The following is an 18118-nucleotide window of genomic DNA, read 5'->3' on the forward strand; positions in this document are numbered from 1 at the left end:
GGTGCCGAGTCTGTGCTGTTGGTAAGTAGTGAAGAATGTGACAGAGGAAGAGGCCAGTTAGGGCCGGCTGGCAGGGGGGAGATGGCACTTGACAGAGAGAGGCTGGTCAGAGGTCCATGTTTCAGTGGACATCAAAATGCATTCCAGACGGTTCTGGTTTATTATAGTACAATTTACAGACAGCAAAAATTGCTATTTTATGAATTTTTTTAAAAAAAATCTTAGCTGAGAGGAGGCCCTGCCAGGGTTGTCTAATGCAGAGAAAACGGAAGCAGTAACATGCAGAACGTAGTGGAGAGAAGAAAAGGGCCCATACAGCTCTGCTTACAGACTACTGTGTTCTATGGGGGTCTCATGTGTAAAAAGAGTAGGGTGCACAGATTCTTTATTTTAATGTTTCTATTAATTTATTCAAGAATTTCATGCAATGCGTTTTGATAATGTTCACCAAAGATTCTTTTTTTTTTTTTTCATAAATCTGTGTGGATGTATATATGCCTTTATGAGTTCATATGAATCAAGTGCATGCAGGAGGCCAGAAGGTGTCAGATCTCCTGGAGCTGGAGTTACACATGGTTCTGAGACACCTGATGTGGGTGCTGAGAACTGAACCCAGGTCCCTCCCCAAGAGCAGTAAGCCGTCTTAACCACCGAGCTGTCTCCAGCCCCCACACTGATTCTTTAGAGGATGCTATGCTCCCAAGGAAAATATTTTAGAGTTCCTAGGAGAAAAGACTGGCTGACTGGTGCATCTCTTCCTTTTCTGCTCTCAGCTTACACTTCCTACGTTCCCTGTGGTGGTGAAGATTGGCCATGCTCACTCAGGCATGGGCAAGGTAAGGCAGGATGGCGGGTAGCGGTCTGGGTTGAGCTAAAGGGGGCTTTTTGTCAGCAAGCCCATGTGTAGACTACTCTTCTTCATGTGTTAGTGGATTCCTCCTAAGGACCTGACCAGCTCCCTGGGAAACCATGAATTTGGTCCAGTCATACAATGAAGTCAGACAATGACCCAGTTGGCCCCTTACATATTTTGCAACAAGACCCTGGCTCTGGGAAAGGACTAGACACAAAGGAACTGCTGGGAAGATGGTGTGCTCGTGTTTTGCTGGTATCAGAAACTGTGTGATTGGCTTGTGACTCCCCAGTGACTATATGCACACATCACCCTTCCTATCTGCCTTACATCAACATTAGGTCAAAGTGGAAAATCACTACGACTTCCAGGACATTGCTAGTGTGGTGGCCCTTACCCAAACCTATGCCACAGCAGAACCCTTCATTGACGCCAAGTATGACATCCGGGTTCAGAAGATTGGCAACAACTACAAGGCTTACATGTGAGTGTGGGGGATGGTGTTCAGCGGGTACTTTCCATTTTCCCTCAGCAACTTCAGTTTAACCTTATCCAATCCATAAGGTAGTAGCAGCGGGAGGATGCTGCTAAGTCAGGTCTCTTAGCCTGAATTCTGTCTAAGTCAAAGGGCGGGCTCTGAGAAATAAAATTATAGCCCTTCCACTGGCCTCTAAGTGGATCTTACTTTACTGTAGAATGTAGACAACAGTGATGGTAGTACATGGGCTTTTTCCCTAACAGTGGTCACAGGTATTCTTCAATCCCACTGTCATACAGGTTTTGACAAATGTCAGTAAAACCAACCCATCTTTACTCTTCTAAAACCATAGCAGACATTAAACCTGCCACTACATCATGTTCACAGAAATGCTTATTTTAATATTTTTTTAAAAAGGATGTGTACCATACGACCCTATGTGCTTTGTATACATTACACACACTGCACATTTCATGCTACCAGAGGGCTCTGCATGCTTCACCAGACTGCAAGAGCATAGAGGCAGCTGGTGAAACACCCGCCTCGGAAATGGCACCGAACACCGGAAGCCTCGCTTTCCCAAGAATGGATGGCTGCTCCACATAGCCACATCCATAGGGAAAAGTAAAGATGTCAGGAAAACAGAGAGTTCAAGATTTTCCTGACCTTCCTTCTGTCATACATGTGCAGGTAGTACACAGCTCCAATTTGGAGATATTAATCTCTGGCAGTTTCAAAAGTTGGTTACGATGTAGCTTTCTTTATAAATGAAGACCATCATTAATACATGAATTTGCTTTCTGCCACTCATGACTTCAGCAAATTAAGTTGAATGCTTTCCTGTCCCTCAGCCATACCCACCCGTTCTCACTGTCCCCCTCCCCCCTCTTTTCAGTACTGATACCTCTGGAGGGAGGGAAATACTCCTTGCCTGCCCTCCTCTCCACACTTGCTCCACACAACTTTAGTCCTTCGCACAAAACATGTTCTTCTTTACAGTGAATTTCTTGTGGGAGAGTGATGAAGTTTCTGTTTCTTACCTTGTATGGCAGTAGGCACCCACAGACTCAGGGAACACCCTGAAGAAAGCTAAGCTGAAGGATGGTGGTGGGGGTGTCTTCCTGATTTGAGCACTTGGGCTAAGAGTAGAGAGAAACAGGCACTCCTGTTTTACTCCAGACTTTAGATGAAATGCTCTCAGCTTTTCCCACTTAGAATAATGTTGGCTACAGGCTTATAGCTTTTGTGTTGCGGGGGCATCCTTTGTTTCTAGTTTCTTCTGAATTTTATCACGTTGAACTTTATCAAATGCTGTCTCTGTGTCTATTGAGATAGTCATGTAACTTTTTTTTTTTATGATGAACCAATGTTGCATCCCTGGATTGAAACCAACTTGACCTTGATGTATCATTTTAACGTATCTTTAAAAAAAGTTTATCACATGTATTTATTTGTGTGTATATGAGCTCACTGGTATATGTATGCATGCCACAGTGCAGGCCTGGATATCAGAGAACCACTTGTGAGAGCTGATTCTCTCCATTTGGGGCATTATTCTTTAGGGCAGGCACTTTTGTCAGCTTAAATTTGCTTTGTAAATATTTTGTTGAGAATTTTTGCCTCTATATCCATCAGTGAAATTGGTCTAAAGTTTTTCTGTGTTGTGTTCTTACCTGGTTTGGCTACCTGGCTTTGTGTAATAGAGTAAATTTTGTGCCATCCCTTTCCTTTCTATTTTTGTAAGTTTTATAAGTGTTGATGTCAGGTCTTAAAAATCTGTATAGAATTCAGCAGTGACTCTATCTGGTCCTTGCTTTTATTTCTGATTAGACTTCATTACTGCTTCAATCATGTTGCTGGTTATGGGTCTGTTTAAGATATTTATATCTTTTGATTTAATTTTAGTTGGCTGTATATCCTATTAATAATGTATTTCTTTTTCTAGATGTTTTACGTTTTTAGAATATAAGGTTTTCAGTAGAGTCTCTTGTCACAACTACTTTTTCATCTGCACTTTTGTTTTGTTGTTGTTTGGAGTCTTCTATTTCTTCTGCTTAGCTGTTTTTCATAAAGCCAGCCTTTTAATTTGTGGTTCTATGTATTGTTCTTTAGTTTCTATTTTCTTAATTTCTACCATAATCTTTGTTTCTTACCAGTTACTATATTTTGGGTTGGCTTCTTGCTTTTCTGGGAACTTGAGGTACATCATTAGGTTATTTATTTGAGACCCTTTTTTTTACATTAGGACTTTAGCTATAGGCTTTCCTCTTAGAGCTGCCTTAGCTGTATCTCAAGAGCTTTTAATCAGCTATGCTGTCATTTTTCACTTGATTCTAGGAAGTTTTTCATTTCCTCTGTGATTGTTTCATTGAGTTATTAACTCAGAAGTACATTGTTCCTTTGCTTCGTAATTGTGTAGTTTCTGTGATTTCTCTTGCTGTTGAGTTCTAGCTTTATTCCACTGTAGTCTGATAAGACATAAGAGATTATTTTAATACTTTTCTTTTTGTTAAGGTTTGCTTTGTAGCCTCTTCATGCTTGGTTTTAGAGGTTTTATGATCCTCTGAGAGGTGCGCTTATTAGGTGGACTATCCTGTGGACATCTTTTAAGCTTTATGCTCTGTGGTATAATTTAGCTTTAAACAATCTTGTTTCGTTTCTGATCTGGGTGGTAGGTATATAGGACTTTTAAAATTCTTGTATCTGTTTTGACCAGATATACAATCACAGACAAGAACCTTTCTAAGTCTTATTCTTATCTGTAAAGTTGGACAAAATTCTACCCTCTGTCCACAGGGATTTAGTGAAGTGCACTTTGGAAAGCATCTTGTGCTGGTCAAGTTTGAGGATTATTGTCATCTCATGCGTTCACTCACCATATCACTGTAAAACTCTGAAACGCCGGCTGTGCTTATGGGCTTTTCAGTGTCTGGAATCAGATCACCAGGGAAGAAGCACCTGGAAGCTGTCACCAGCACCCTTTACATAGCATTGAGTGTTTGTGACAGCACGTGAAGACTCTGTCCACAGTAAAAGAGGGGTTCTGTCCCCTAGGTTCCCCCTTCCTCCTGACTGGGTATAGGTAAATGCTGATAACTTAGGCAATAGAAACAGCTCTATTTACCTAAGCCCATACCAGTTGGTCCTCACGGCAACCCTGTGTTCATAGATAAGACAGAGTCAGAGAGGTAGAGTGACCTACAGGTTATCCAGATAGTCAAGGACAAATCTAGATCCAGAATTTTGGTCATCCACCTCCTACTTAGCCAGGGCTAGTTGGCTCTGTTGAAACTGTGAAGTGGTTGGATAGATCATGGGTGAAGCACAACATAGCAGAGGTTGGTTCTTGGCACATCAGTTATTTGATAGGTAGGCAAGCCCAAAAGAGAAACTGACTCATCAGGGTTAAACTGCTCAGAGGGTAACCGTTAAAAGAATGTCCAGGAAAAGATGGTGGGAGATATCCATGAGAGCTTGTAGGAGTCTGTTCATGCACTACTCCGAGTTAGTCCAGGCTGTAGACAGGCTGCCAAGAGTAGAAGGCAGAATACTGCAAGACTTTGACATAATTGTCGGCAAGTTTTGGCTCACAACTCAGCTCAAATAGTTAAGGTAAAAAAAAAATCTAAGATGAAAAAACAAAAAACAAAACAAAATAAAAATCTAAGATGACCAGTGAGGTATAGGCAGTTTTTATATTGGTTCAAAAGAGTGCAAGAGCTTCTCTGTTTGAAAAACTTGGGATGGGCTCCACGGAGCCAGAGCTGTCTGAGATATACCTCTGTTGAGAGAACCGGGTATCACAAGTGATTCTAGGCCTACCCGACAGATGGACCCTTTGGTTGTGTGGGGGAATTCTGGTAGGGAACACAGGGGCGATCTGGTGATCTGCAGTTCTGAATTCCTGTGCTTTCCTGGTGTGGTTCACCACCTGTCCTTTCCTGGTGGGGCCTTGTTGCAGGAGGACATCCATCTCAGGGAACTGGAAGACAAACACTGGCTCCGCAATGCTGGAGCAGATCGCCATGTCAGACCGGTGAGTGAGAGATGTCAATAAAGATGTGTTATAAATAAGCAGCATCTGAAGGGAGGGAGGCTCTCTGTAGACAGGACTAATAAAGCACAGAAGCTCTGGCAGCCAGTGAACAAGATCAGGCAGGACCAAGTCAAATGCTATTACAGAGATAAGGGCTATGTACCTCAGTGGCTCCAATCAAGATATAATAATCCAATCAAGAAATAATAGAGGTCTAGAAGGCCTTCTGGACAAGGTGAGGCCTAACTCTGGGCTTAGAAATATGGCTAGGTTCAGGAGATCAGGAAGGGGAGGCACCATTAATGGGGTAAAAGAAGGAAGAGAAGAATGGAGGTAAGGGATGAGAAAAGACCTTACCAGAATGTAGGCTTGATATGAGCTTAATGTCTTCGCCTCAGGACATCTTTCTATCTCCTCCAGGTACAAGCTCTGGGTAGATGCCTGCTCTGAGATGTTTGGTGGCCTGGACATCTGTGCAGTCAAAGCTGTACATGGCAAAGATGGGAAAGACTACATTTTTGAGGTAAGTCTGGCCCAAGGAGCATATCAGTATGTAGTAACATCCAGACTGGGACCATACTCTTGCCTCAAAAGTTGTGTGAATATCCCACGCTACATATAGAGTCTTCTAATTATGAAGGTCCAAGATGGCATATCTGCATAGCAAGTTTTCTCTCTAAGTGGAGAGCTGTTGTCCAAGCCACATAATGAGCAACAGATGACACATTTAGGTTCCTGGTTCCCAGCCTGCCTTATTATGGGGACATTGTAGTGACTGTATCATTTTTTTTCCAAGAGTAAAAAAATGATACAGTCCAACCTAATCACTTTATTAAGTGAGGAAATATAGCCTCTCTACCATGAATGTGTTCTTAAGGCTTCAGGGAGAACCAATATCAACTTGGGCACCTGGGTACAGAAGGTTCTTTTTAACATCTCTTAGCCTTGGAGATGCTGTACTCTGCCAGGTCCCCTAAGCAAGCTTGGCTAACTCTTCCCCTGTTAAAGGGAAAGAAAGCTATGCAAGTATGAACATGACCCCACCCACTTACTGGGCTCCATCTTCCTGGAAGTAAAGGGGTTGGTATTTCCAGAATGCCAGTTTTCAGGAGGCCAAAGTCGGTTTTAGATTCAAAGTGTACTCCATAGCCTGCTTAGCATGGAATTTTCTAGATAACCATACCTCTCAGGGTAAGCCTGTTTATCATCTGCAAATGAGAGTTGGACCCCTCCAGAGTCTATGAGCTTTCTAAAGCAGACATTTCCTAAAGGGAGGAAACATTGCCCTGGGTACAGGAAGAATCAAGATGAGTGGCAAGCAGAGAAGCTGCACCTGTCAGGAGCAAGGCCAGGAATCAGGTTGTGTATGTGTGGAGCGTGTTTAGAGACAGACCATGAAAAGTCAGGATGAGAACTGCCTGTTCTTAAGGCATTCCCTTCCACGGCTTCCTGCTCCTCTCCCTGCAAACATCCAGCCCCAGGCCATTTCTTCTCCTTGCTTTTTCCTTCTTCCCACTCCCAGTATCCAGCAGTCTGCATCTCAGAACCCTGCTTTTGGTTAAGGGAAAGGAAAGGGGTCATGGCAATTGTTTGCAACAGGAGCAGAAGGTTCTAGTCTTGGCTGAGGACGAGGATTCCAGCCAACCAACCCACTTTGCTGGTTTAAACTGTATCCATTCCCACAAAGCCCAGGGGGCCTTCATATTTCCAGACCTTTTTCTGATTTGGGCCACATCTTCCACTAGGTCATGGATTGTAGCATGCCACTGATTGGGGATCACCAAGTGGAGGACAGACAACTCATCACTGATCTAGTCATCAGCAAGATGAACCAGCTATTGTCCAGGACTCCTGCCCTATCTCCTCAGAGACCTTTAACCACCCAGCAGCCACAGGTAAGGAAGTGCAAGGAGACCCAGCTCAGTCATGAGCCACTGCTGCAGACACTGGCTATAGGAAGAGACAGAGGTCAGATGCCTGCAGGCCTAGCTAGGATCCAAGGTCCTTTCTCTCTTCCTTCCCTTCACTTCCTTCCTCTCTGGGTTATCTTCAAGTACCCCTTTCAGAGGCCTGCTCTTTAGCAGTCTACAGTATCAGCTTCAGAACTGTGCCGAGATAAAGTACTGGATCTTCACCCTGAACTCGAAGGCTCCAGGAAGCTACATCCAATTTCTCCTGTGACTCAGGATGTCTTGCTTTGAACTGGGAGATCTGTGAGGGAAATCCAGGCCAGCTAGTTCACTGGCTCTTCACTGCCGTGCATGTAGCAGCATCTTTCTGAGAAGGCTGCTTGTTTGCAAGGAGGGAAGAGTCAGTCCTGAGTTCCAGAGTAGACTGACAAGGGTAAATTTCAGGTTAGGAACCTGCATTTCATTCCTGTGAGAGAGAAGGCGACATTTCTCAGTTGATGTGGTACATGACTCCCATCACAGTGGCATCATCTCAGACGCAGCTCTACTGGAAAATCCACATAAACTTTTGTGCAACATTAGGCACAGGCACTCTGTAACTAGCCAAAGAGCCGAGAAGATATCAGGCCTGAAGTTCTGAAGTACATGAGGGAGGTCTCCCCACCACTCTTTTCACTGAACATTTACCTAGCAAAGCGGGAGGAACCTGGGCAGCGAACCAAAGAACTGAGTCTTAGTGAGCTCTCTCTAAACATCTGTGTACCTTCATGAGGACCCAGTTCCCTTTAATGAAGCTCAGGCTTTGAATTTTTGTTGTTGTTGTTGTTAGGATTCTCTTAGAAACCTTTCCTTCAAAACTCACCTAGAGAGAGCTCCAGGAATAGAGTGGAGAGAACAGAATAGACTGGAATAATGTAGTGTGTCCGTCTTGAAATGAACATCACCCAAGCACTCTAAACCTGTGTCTGTTGGCTTTATGGCCTTGGACAATGTCCATAGCAATGGCTTAAAAAAGGGAACCGTGGTCCATATCTCTAGAGTTTTATGAGGATAAAAGAAGAAGAAGAAGAAAAGCAAAACCCTAAAATAAGGCAGAAGGAAGCACCCAGGGAAGGCTCACATTCTGGGTTTTGATCCTACAGTTTGAGGCCTGGAGAAACATCAACACCTTATGTGGAGATGGATGAATGCCCTCCAAGATTACACTGTACTCATTAGCAAGCTACTGGCCTTCTAGCAATCCTGCAGTGAGAAAGAATATAGGGCTAAAAGTTTATAGCGGGAAGGGAGAATCAGACTAGGTTATTTAGGGTAGAAGCTAACTACCCTAACACTCAAGCATTGCAGAATTGTAGATGGAAACATTGGTATTGAGGATAGTGAACCTGAATTACCAAGAGAAGAGATCTGTTATTTTAGCCAGTAGTATATATGCTGTTTAAGGTAGGTAGAAACATGACACACAATAAATATTTTTGCCAAAACTGACTAAATTGAAACAGTGTGACAGTTGGTAAGTTAAGACCTCTTTCTGAGTCTGTTTATCTCTCTGTCATGGGTAATCAACCTAAAATTTTCTTTGGAGCAAGGTCTGGTGGTACACACTTTAATCACAGCAGACAGATCTCTGATTTAGTCTATAAATTGAGTTTCAGACCAGCCAGAGGTATGCCGTGAGAGCTTCTCTTAAAACAAACAAACAAAACAATATATACATAATAAAAATTTGGGGGCAGTGGAATATTCCATCTTCATTGATTTTAGGAAAAAGGGGAGCTTCTAGGGTAATAGAAATTGGCTCACACTCTTTGGAGTATCCAAGTCCAAAATTGAAGTGGTGACTGACTTCCTGCCTGAATCAGGCCTTCTGTACTCTGTAACTTCCCCCGAGCCTGTGCTTTGACTTTGAGTTGCCCAGATGCCAGCCCCACATCCAACAACAGTCTTCCACCTGCAAGATGTAGAGATTGGGCCTTGAAGCCACAAGTGTCCTGGTCACATTTCTAGACCCTGTTTTGTTTAGATAAGGGCATGCTGGTGATGAATGAGAAGATATTCACCATTCTAAGCCCAGGCTCAGGGGCCAGGCCCACCTCCAGACCAGCTGCCTTCTTATTCCCGCTGTCACACCTCCCCACCTCCTGCGCTCTACCCGCCCACAGGCATCTGCTTCGAAGGCCCTTTCTCCACCTGTCATCTGGACCCTGCCTTCTGCTTTAAACTGTTCCCTCTCTTCTTTCATTAGTTTATCTTTTTCCAGGTGGTCACATCCATATGTAGATACTTCCCATTAAAAAACAGTAAAACACCCTTCAAAACCAACTCCCTTCTAGCTACTGCTCGGTGTCTCCCCCATTGTTTTACCCACTGCCACCTCTTTGTCATACCTTATTTTCTCAGTCCACTCCAATCACCATTCTACCGCCACCATCTCACTGAAATTGCTCTTAGCAGAGTCATCCCCATGTCATCAAGTCTGACTGTTATTTCTCTTCTTGCCTTGGTTTCACAATAGCATTTGGTACGGCTGACTCCTTCAAGGCACTCCTTGACAAGCTTCTGTGACTGCACTCTTGTTTTTCGTTCTGCCTCAGTGACTTATTGTCATGAGTGTGTTATGTCAAACAGACAAACATGTTTGTGCATGTCCACAATGTCAGAATTTATTGAATGGCAATAAATTCATAAGGTGTAATGCTTTTAATGGAGACAATTTGCCAGATATTTTCACCTTTTCGTGGCAACCCAGCTAAGGCAACATAGCTTTCATTGAAATCTTATTTATAAATATTAACTCTAAGACTATTTAAGACTATTTGTCATACCACACAGTATCTCTCTCTATGAGTGTATGTAGACTAAAGAGTGACTACAACAGGTTAAAATCAAGAGCTTTTCAGAATGGGGCTGATAGGATTATAACCAGAGTCTGTATGGATAAGGTGAGGAACCTAAGCCTAGCTGCAGGGAAGAAGCTGAAGAAACAGCTGTCACTTCAGCTCAAGTGTCAGCTGCTGGTTTGAGAATGGAGTTTGGAGGTGAGTTTGACTGCAGAGACAAAAGGGCCGGATAGGTCTAGAGGGAGGAATAAACAGAGGGAATATTGGCAGGTCTCGATCACATAGGCGGGAGGAAATGGAAGAGCCCTGTCAACAGTAGGCACTGAGCTGAAGCTCGCGAATGGTCAGAAATTCTCCGCTGGCCAGTCCTTCATGCATACACAAGCTTGGCTAGATGACAGGTTGGTGAGGGGTATGGCCATTGCAGGTCTGGGAGTCTGCCTCTGGGAGCAGAGAGGGAGTTATAACCTTTCTCGTCTAGTGTGCCTATATGCCCAGTTTCCCTGGTGTGATCTAATACACCCTGATAAATTTATAAATTTATCTTTTTTTTTTTTTTACTCCAAGAACAAGTCCTTTGTTAGTCTAGTCAAAGAGATGCTGCTGTGTGTATACACCCAAGGGCACAGGTGTCCTCCATCTTTAAAACAGAGCCAAAAGCTGCTCATGAAATGGAGTCCCTCAGGGTAAGGCACAGTCTAAAACAACAACCATTTTATGCAGGGCAGCCTGGTCCTAACACTTCCTTCCCAGATTTTTTTTTCTGACCCTTCCACTTCTGTTAAATCTCTAGATGTACCCTAAACTTGTAAATTCCCTGGTAAGGTTGAATTTCCTGCCTTGACCACTCCTCACAATTTCAAGTCACGTGTCTAATGCCCGCTCAACACCTTCATTTGCTTGTGTGAATACAGCATAGCCAAAGCATAATTCTTGCTTTTTCACCAATACCCCATCCCTCCCCTTTACCTAAATTTCCCAAGCTTTTTACACAGGATCTCATCTACCTTTTACCCCTATGCCATCCTCTATCTCATGCTCTATGCCCTAGCCACACTGTCCTAAAGGCCTATGTATCTCTCGTAGCCTCTCCCGAAAATGCTCTCCCTCTTTTGTTTTTGGCACAGCCCACTGTTTTGGTGGAGAGACTTTGACGACAGTATAACATTTCTTAAATCATCCAAAGTTGCCACCTGCTTAGCAGCTGCTCCTCTTCCCTGCTCAACTTGTGTTTTCCCATTTCCCATCAGATAAGATTGTTCTTTTCTTTTTTTGTTTGTGCATCTACCAGAACACAAACTCTTTCCAAGTGGGAATTTGTTTACCACCTCATCTCAAAGGCTCCAGAATCTAGCAGTCATTGAATATGGTCACACAGGGCTCCACAATTGGGCTATTCCCGAAGAATTTTGATCTCCCGTGACTTCATCAATGTAGTGCGGGCCTATACAAACTAGGAGGCCATGGCATAGCCGATCATTGAGCTAAATATTGTTATGCAGCACACGACTGAATATCACAGGTGTTCTAAAAAAGGTGGTTGAGAGCAGTTTGTTAGTTTGTTGCAGGTGGTTGCAGCCAGTTGTCTGTAGAAAATATAAACCACAATAACAAATAGAGGTTTATTTTTATTAACTCTGTATTTAGTAGCAGGTTTTTGTTTGTTTTTTTTTATGACAAGGGTAAAATATTCCCTTTATCTGGGCAAAATCTTCTTACTATACTACCTCTGTCCTTGTAGTAGGCTTCACAAAACATAATTGATGATATGTCCCCACTTGAAATCAATGCCTTTAATGGCTCTATCACCCTATTTGGGGTTAGTGTCAGGATCCTAAGGAATCCTTGGTAGTGTGCAAGCGGAAGAAATATAGACCAAGAAACATTTGCAAGGGTCCCAGACTACACATCATGTGTCCTGACAAGGCCCTGCGTGTGGCATGTATGCCATTCCTCGATCAAGCCACTCTTGTTAGCTTCAGTTGTGACCATGGAATCACAGACTGAAAGAGAAAGAACTTCTGGCTTGAATCCCTGCTTTTTGCCCAGCAATGTAGAAGAGGACCGGGACAGACTTATGACTTGTCCATCCCTCTTTCTCTGTCCATACCTGTTCTACCACCAGAGAGTTCCTTCCTATGATTAAATGTTACCTGAAGGAGGCTAGAGGGGAGGGGGGAGAGAATGTTGGGTAGTGGGTATACCTCGCCTTGCTCTAAGCCTGCCCCTTACCTGGAGTGGAAAGCAGAAAGCTAGCTAACTTCTGTGCATCCTTCCAAGAATCAGGGAGGCATTGACCACATCACCAAAAGCAGAGAGATGAATAGCTCAGTCTGGCTGGACTATTAGCTTCCAAACTGCCCATTCAATGAAACCTCTACACAGGGTATGCTGTTCTCAGGGTGGCAGTGACACCTGGTGGCCAACAATTGCAGAACCTCTGTGGTCCATACTACAGACCCTCTTTCCCAGTTACTCTTGCTGTGCCATCCCGCAAACATACTCAGCCTTTGAGAGTGAGAACTTGCTCATTACTTCATCTTGAGGGCTTAGGAAGAATCTAGTACCTAGGGCTATACTGAGAATGTTAAGAACAACTTGACAACTCAGAAATCCCTGAGAAGGGTAGGGTGAATCATCAGGATCTGAGACAGGCCTGAAGCTGGGGCTCTGGAGAGCAGAGAGCTGCTTTCCAGAAACTCCCAGAAAGAAGGGAGAGACCTTCAGGTGGCCAGAGCTTTCAGGTCTTGTCAAGAGAGATAGCTTCCTGGTCCTCATGTGGCTGGGTTTTGTTTGTTTGATTTTATGTTTTATTACGCCGATCTCACACCTTTTATTTTCCTGTAAAATCTTCCAGAAATAGAAGATGAAATGGTAATGCAGGAATTTCAGACGCTGATGAGTGAAGCAAGGCTGGTCTTTCTCCCTTTGTTAGGCATTTAGCCAGCTTCCTATTTGGCTTGTGGGTGAGATCCACAGAGAACTAGTTTAAGACTAGGCCTTTGGAAGCATTGATGTGCATTTGGTACCTAGCTGATCAGATAACACACTGAATGTTGCTTCTAGTCCATGGGTGGTAGTGTAACAGGATGGATTCCAACTGAGTGTGATCAGAGGAGAGACCAGGATGTTGGGGCTTGTGGCTCATCTACTCTATGGACAAAAGTAGGACCTTGGCAGGGAGTGTAGCTCAGTTGGCAGAGTATTTGCATAGTATTCACGAACCCCTGGGATCCCCCCAGCACAGGCATAAACCAAGTATGGTGGCATACCTGTAATCCCAACATTCTCATGGTGGAGGCAGAAGAACCAAAAGCTCAAGGTCATTCTTGACTATATAGCAAGTTCGATGCTAGCTTGGGATGCATGGGACAAACAACAGAAGTTAAAGGAACTTGAGTTGACTGCCAGCTGCTTCCAAAAGCCCATGACTCAATGTCTTTAGCTTTCTGATGATCCCAGAGGCAAATCTGCTGGAAGACGGGCTTTGACCTTGCATAAGGAGCCCACTCACCGATACCGAGAGCAGAAACTGCCTCTCTGGACCGTGTGACTGTCACATTAATGTTGAGACCTCGGCAGGATAAGCTGCTTATTGGGGAGGTGGTGAAAGGGTGGGGAGATGGTGAAAGGGTAGGTGGAAGCTGACGGAGCAGGTAACTCTCAGAATCCCCCAAAGCTAGAGTACTGTGCTTCAGGGTGCTTGTAACACCAGGCCTGGAAGAGGTAGTAGGAAGAGTTTAAACTAACGGGACTGAAGAGCTAGAGAGATGGCTCAGTGCTTGCAGAGGACCCAGATCCAGTTCCTAGCTCACAGCTGTCTACCAGGAGATAAAAGACACTTTTCTCTGACGTCGGTGGACATCGAGCATGCACACGGTACCTATACATACATGCAGGCACTCACTCACATACATAAGATAAAATAAATACATTTCCCTGTGAGCTCATAAGTACAAGGAGACCAAGACTGAAAAGAGATCTCTTCACTTGAAAAGAGTAACCTCCAGGGCTGGACACTTAGGGAGAGGCACATCCATTCCTCTGACCCCATTTGTTCCTCTGATTTCACTTGTTCTAAGAGGTAAAGTTAGGACAAACCAAGGCTTTCCTGCTTCCCACAGCAGGACTGGCTTCAGAGACCATGTTCCCCAGTGAGTACAAGCTGAGAACTCAAGGAGTTTGGGGCAGGTTCAGATAAGCCACAAGTGACTAGATCCCTTAACGAACTATTAAGAGAAACTGGCTATTTTGGGACTGTCTTTACTTTCAGGAACATCTTTAATCACTCGAAACTGACATTCTGACCTAGGGTGACCTGATCTTTAGAGCCCCCATAGGACTTGTGGCCTCTGTGGACCATTTCTGGTGTCTTCAGGTTATGGGACGGCCACAATCCAGGCACTGGTCTTTGCCCACAGTGGGGTCCCCTGGGAAGGAAGGAGCATCAGCTCACCCCTGGATAGATTTTATACCCTTGCAGAGGAAGGAAGGGGGCCAGTGGCAACTGAAAGGGTGAGTCCGGAAAGGTCTCAAGGTGCTGAAAACATACTGTCCCCTTTGCTCTGCAACCTCCTGACCACATTCCTTCCTGCTACTTCATTCTCCCTGGAGTACTGGACCGGGGAAGCGAGGCCTGGGGGAGCTGATCAGAATAGTTCTGTGGCGTGGCCAGCAAGGAGCATGGCCTGGCCCCTTTCCTGGGGCCAGACCCTAGGACCCTTTCCCAATTTCCTGTCTCAGATATGCTGAGCAAGCACAGGCCTTCCTCCTGGTGGGGGCAGCTGGTGTTAAGCCAACAATTCTCAAAAGTTGAGTCACTCAATGTCTTTCCTTCCTCAGCTTCCCATCCTGTTGGGGCCTCAAATCAGATAGGAACTCCTCTGCCAGTCTGTCTAGTGAAAGCCACAGGATGGAAAATTAGAGGTACCTTTAGCAAAATCCCATAGATCCTCAGCTGTGGGCTTGGTTTCTCTCCATGATTCACATACTGAGTAGATCTTCCCTGATCTAAGGCAGTGATACACAGAGGGAGGGCATGGTCTAATCCAACCCACATTCTCCCATGCAAGAAATACTATGCACGAGATGACAGGAAGTTACTTAGCAATGTCTTCTCCATTGATACATGCAGTTCTCACGCTATAGATTTACTCTTACCTAAAGAAAAGCAATGATGTTGATTTATATCATTCACTGGCTAGTTTATAAAGTTCATTTGTTATTCTTAAGCCTCGAAACTCTAATGTGAAATATTGGGGTAGTAATTCTGCGTGTGTTCACATATCAAGAAAGACACTAAAGATGACCTACCCAGAGTCACCTAGCTGCTAAGGAGAACTGGATCTTCTGACCCCCAGCTCAGAAGGGTCTGTGCTTTTTGGTGTGCCTGTGAGGGCACGGGGAAAGGAAAGAAAGCTGGGCACTTGTGGTAGTGCACGAGGAAACTTGCTGTCCTCCCTTGGTAGCCAGATGCTCAACCTATCAACTCAGGAGCCTGCAGTTCAGCAGCTGCTTCGTGGGCGTTCATCCGTCCTGCCCCCTGGCCCCTTTGATTGCTAAGGCCGTGTAGGCCCAACAGAGCAGGATATGAGCCTGGTGAGCCTCTGTGGGCAGCGGCATGCCCTCCCCATCCACTCCCTGAGAGCCTGTGCCTGTAGGATATCTCTGTTCAGGCCCAGCAGCCCTGGGGCTTTGCTTGCCTCAAGACTGCACTGTTAAGGCTTATCTCTTACCTCAGTCATCCAAAGAGCTGAAAAATGCACAAAGAATTAGGGGAAGCCTGGGGCGAGAAGAGCCAGCAGCAGTCATCTGCCTGTGACGGTGTGTCCCCTGTACAGTATCCCTGGCTAAGATTTTCTAGATGCTGGTTGAAAAGCTCTCACGGTGGGAAAGGCGCTGTTACCCAGTCTGCTGCTTGACATGATTCAGACACAACACTGGTGCTGCCAGGGTCGCATCTTCATTTAATCCTTGTAGTCTGACCATTTGGGGAAACTGAGACTCACAGGTGAAGTAACCCGTCAAAAGTCACATAAGGAAAGACTTTTCCAGTCTCTTGGCTTCTTATCTCTTCACAGATTCTGCCAGGGCACCTCTTCAAAGAGGTGCGCAGAACCGGTGACAGTGCTTTCACATGAGGCTTGACCAAGCAAGAAGGCACTGGGTCTTTCCCCTCTCCCTTACTAAGACACAAATGCACCTTCAGCCACATGAGTGTTGGCTGTGGCTTCAGACTGACATCCTCTTGCAGTCATTCCCTAAGCCCTGAGTCTTGTGGGGCTCCGTTTCTCAGGCAGCTCAAAGACTGCTTTCCCCCTTCCTTTCTGTGTGGGGCTGATCACAGGAGCTGGGCTGAACATTCTTACCTGTTTGAGTCAACCAGCTTCCTGAGAGAAACTCTAGCGTTCGGGCTGACCACGAGTTCCTGCCTTGGGCTGGCTATAGGCCAGATTATGGCAGTGACGCCAGAGTGGCCAGACTTCTGTGGAATTCAGCATCCCAGGAGGCTCTTGGTGACTGGAGACAGACCCCGTGGTAGCCAAACCCCATAGGGAATAAGCCCTTAGCCCCTAGCAGACAGCAGGCTTGTGGGAGGAGCCGGAGTGTCTCAGCCTGGCAAGGGACAGTCCTAGGGGACTCTACTTCTGGCCCTCCTTAGCCCCTGAGAAGTCTTCCATCCACAATCTCCATGAAACCAGAGGCAGGAGAAGCTCTCTAGGTGCCATCAAGGATAGCCAAGGCACATTCCCAGGCTCTAGCCCTAAGGACTGCTTCTGGGACCTCTTCCTCCAAAGCTTTAGGAAGGACACTTAGGGGCTCATTTTATCCTTGAACGTCTCACATGTATATTTCTGTGACCAAAGAAGGGTCATGGTCAGCCTGCATGGTGACTGCCTTCTGTGAGGCCTGAGGGAGAGCACCAGCACAAACCAGTCTTGATGCTCCCCAGGCTTGGGCTGTGTGATGCCTGAGAGTCTGCCTTGGATAACGAGAGGCCATGGCACTGAACATATGGCCCAGAAAAAAGACACAACAGTAAGGTTGCGACCAGAAGGTATGGGTACTTTTAGAACATCAGGGAACTGAAGGCTGAAGGTTGTTTCCAACAGTGCTAAAGCAATTGGGAATGTTAGTAAAGCAGCATCTACCAGATACAGCCATCGTTAGGTGTAAGGGAGAGGCCACACAGAGGGCCCATTCACCCAGCACAGAGTGAACACTTGAGAAATTTCAGATGTGAACTACTGAGGGAAATTAAGTGGCACAACTACAGAGAGGTTTTAAGAGGGTAGCAGTAGCCACAAAGAATAAAGATTAGAGAGATGAGTCAAAAGGATTAGGAAACTATCCTTTAAGCAAAAACTGATAAATGCTTGATCAAAGCTGATAACTAGAACGTGGTGTCAGGAAAGAAGAACTGAGGAGGCCTGGTGGATAACCCCATCTGGATTAATGGGTGTGTGTCTCAGGGTCAGGGCTCAGAACAGGTCTTCTGGAAACAGAGTGCTTGGAAGAACGGGGTGGAAATGTCAGTTCCTGTGGTGTTGACAGGTAAGATGGACTTCCCTGCTTCGGGTGCTGAAGACACTGCAAAGGCCAGGCCTGTTACTGTACAAACTCCTGGAGAGTTGAGGCTGTCATTTTGGGAAGAGTAAGGAACTGCAAAGGGAACGTTTCTACTTCCAGAGTGTTTGAGCTAAGAACTGGCCAGAGGGAGCAGGAGAAGGATGGCCATATTGAAGCCCGGAGCAAGTGGGGAGCAGGGGGAGAAATGGCACTGATGTGGGAATAGGGCTTGGGGCCTTATCTCCAGGGCGATGTCACTGAGAGGGAAGCGGGGGACAGTGCACAGGTACATTTAGCCCACTTCGGGGAGGCACACTCTGACATCACCATCGGCCCACTTGGCACACCTTGGCTTTAGAGAATGTTTCCGGCACACGGAAGACAAGCTCCAAACATGCACTGCCTGAAACACAAGTGTGAGACAAGACCAAG

General features: G+C 45.4%; 1 protein-coding gene across 1 annotated transcript in view; it reads left to right on the plus strand.

Moving 5' to 3' along the window:
* Positions 1-18118, plus strand: part of Syn2 (synapsin II) — a 127834-nt gene that overhangs the window by 101053 nt on the left and 8663 nt on the right. Inside the window, exons 6-10 of the mRNA XM_060383965.1 lie at positions 774-836; positions 1195-1337; positions 5293-5367; positions 5788-5890; positions 7113-7262. Coding sequence (XP_060239948.1) covers positions 774-836; positions 1195-1337; positions 5293-5367; positions 5788-5890; positions 7113-7262 — 534 coding nt within the window. The remainder of the gene's footprint in view (positions 1-773; positions 837-1194; positions 1338-5292; positions 5368-5787; positions 5891-7112; positions 7263-18118) is intronic.

Source organism: Meriones unguiculatus, chromosome 5 (assembly GCF_030254825.1).
Source record: "Meriones unguiculatus strain TT.TT164.6M chromosome 5, Bangor_MerUng_6.1, whole genome shotgun sequence".
Classification (NCBI taxonomy): Eukaryota; Metazoa; Chordata; class Mammalia; order Rodentia; family Muridae; genus Meriones; species Meriones unguiculatus.